Genomic DNA, 1,059 nt, shown 5'->3' with positions numbered 1-1,059 from the left:
CTTTACGGGCAATAAAAAAGTGTAAATAATTATATAAACGCTCCCTTAACAGCTGTTCTCTGAACTCGGACGCTGATTGGTTGTCGTATCAAAACAAACTGAGCTGCAATGTGATTGGTCTTCGTTTAGCAGAAAGTTAGGTAATCTGGGGATAGGTTGTTGAGAATTTCGTATGTAATTAGCCTTGAATTGGTATTGCTTCACAGGCATATTAAACTATAATAAGGTATACACCGTGGAATGATGTATAAGGTAGTGGTACAGGATGGAACAGGATTCGGGTCAAAGATTTTTTTTTTCATGCTGAAACTTGCAACTTTCTTTCTCCTGTATTCCACTGAATATAGACGTCGATAGTGATTCCTATGTGTCATATTTCGCAAAACTATTTCTGTTTATCAGTGCCAGTATCTCATGAAGTTGATGTAAGTATTTGGTAACAATTATATACTTTCTAATATAGTTAACTCATTTTCGCTATACTCCCTTGAATATTAGAACAAGCATTAAATTAAGTCATTTTCCAGAGGACTCATGCAACTTACAGGATGCTGGACAAATTATCAGGGTGTGTGTGGGTGGGTGGAAACCATTGTGCTTACCTTATGGCATAAATACAGTTTTTTGTAAGAGAACAGAATATGATATCATGTCTTAACAATAAAAAGTAATCATTTACATCCATTCATTTCTCTAGGACACAGGAAATGATGGATGCCAATGCAGAAATCGACCTTACCCTGGCACTCCAGCTTCAGGCCCAGTTTGAAGAAGAGCTTAGAGCAAGTATCCAGAGTCAAGAAGCAACTAATGTAGAATCTCTGTTGGAGGTGAACTCCAGCATCTCAGGTAGTAGCCACTTCAGTTTTTGTATGTGCAGTTAATCCAAAGCTCTAAGTACTGTTTGAAATGTTTGTATGGATTTATTTGTAGTCTCTCCATATTTCTTGTCTCTTAGTTACTTGCATTTTTTTCCATATATATGACAAAAAAGAAAGAGATAGATCAATGATTCTAAAGAAACAGACAGAGATATATACGTACATGATATATCCATGC

At 36.1% G+C, this 1,059-nt stretch overlaps 1 protein-coding gene across 1 annotated transcript in view; it reads left to right on the top strand.

The window, feature by feature from the left end:
• The first annotated feature begins 127 nt into the window (after positions 1 to 127).
• The window catches only part of LOC119581744 (sprT-like domain-containing protein Spartan), a 4,607-nt gene continuing 3,675 nt past the window's right edge, over positions 128 to 1,059 (top strand). Inside the window, exons 1-2 of the mRNA XM_037929876.1 lie at positions 128 to 425; positions 698 to 849. Coding sequence (XP_037785804.1) covers positions 415 to 425; positions 698 to 849 — 163 coding nt within the window. The 5' untranslated portion in view covers positions 128 to 414. The remainder of the gene's footprint in view (positions 426 to 697; positions 850 to 1,059) is intronic.

The sequence above is a fragment of the Penaeus monodon genome, chromosome 15, assembly GCF_015228065.2.
Source record: "Penaeus monodon isolate SGIC_2016 chromosome 15, NSTDA_Pmon_1, whole genome shotgun sequence".
NCBI classification, from domain to species: domain Eukaryota; kingdom Metazoa; phylum Arthropoda; class Malacostraca; order Decapoda; family Penaeidae; genus Penaeus; species Penaeus monodon.
This window is presented reverse-complemented; position numbering and strand designations above follow the sequence as displayed.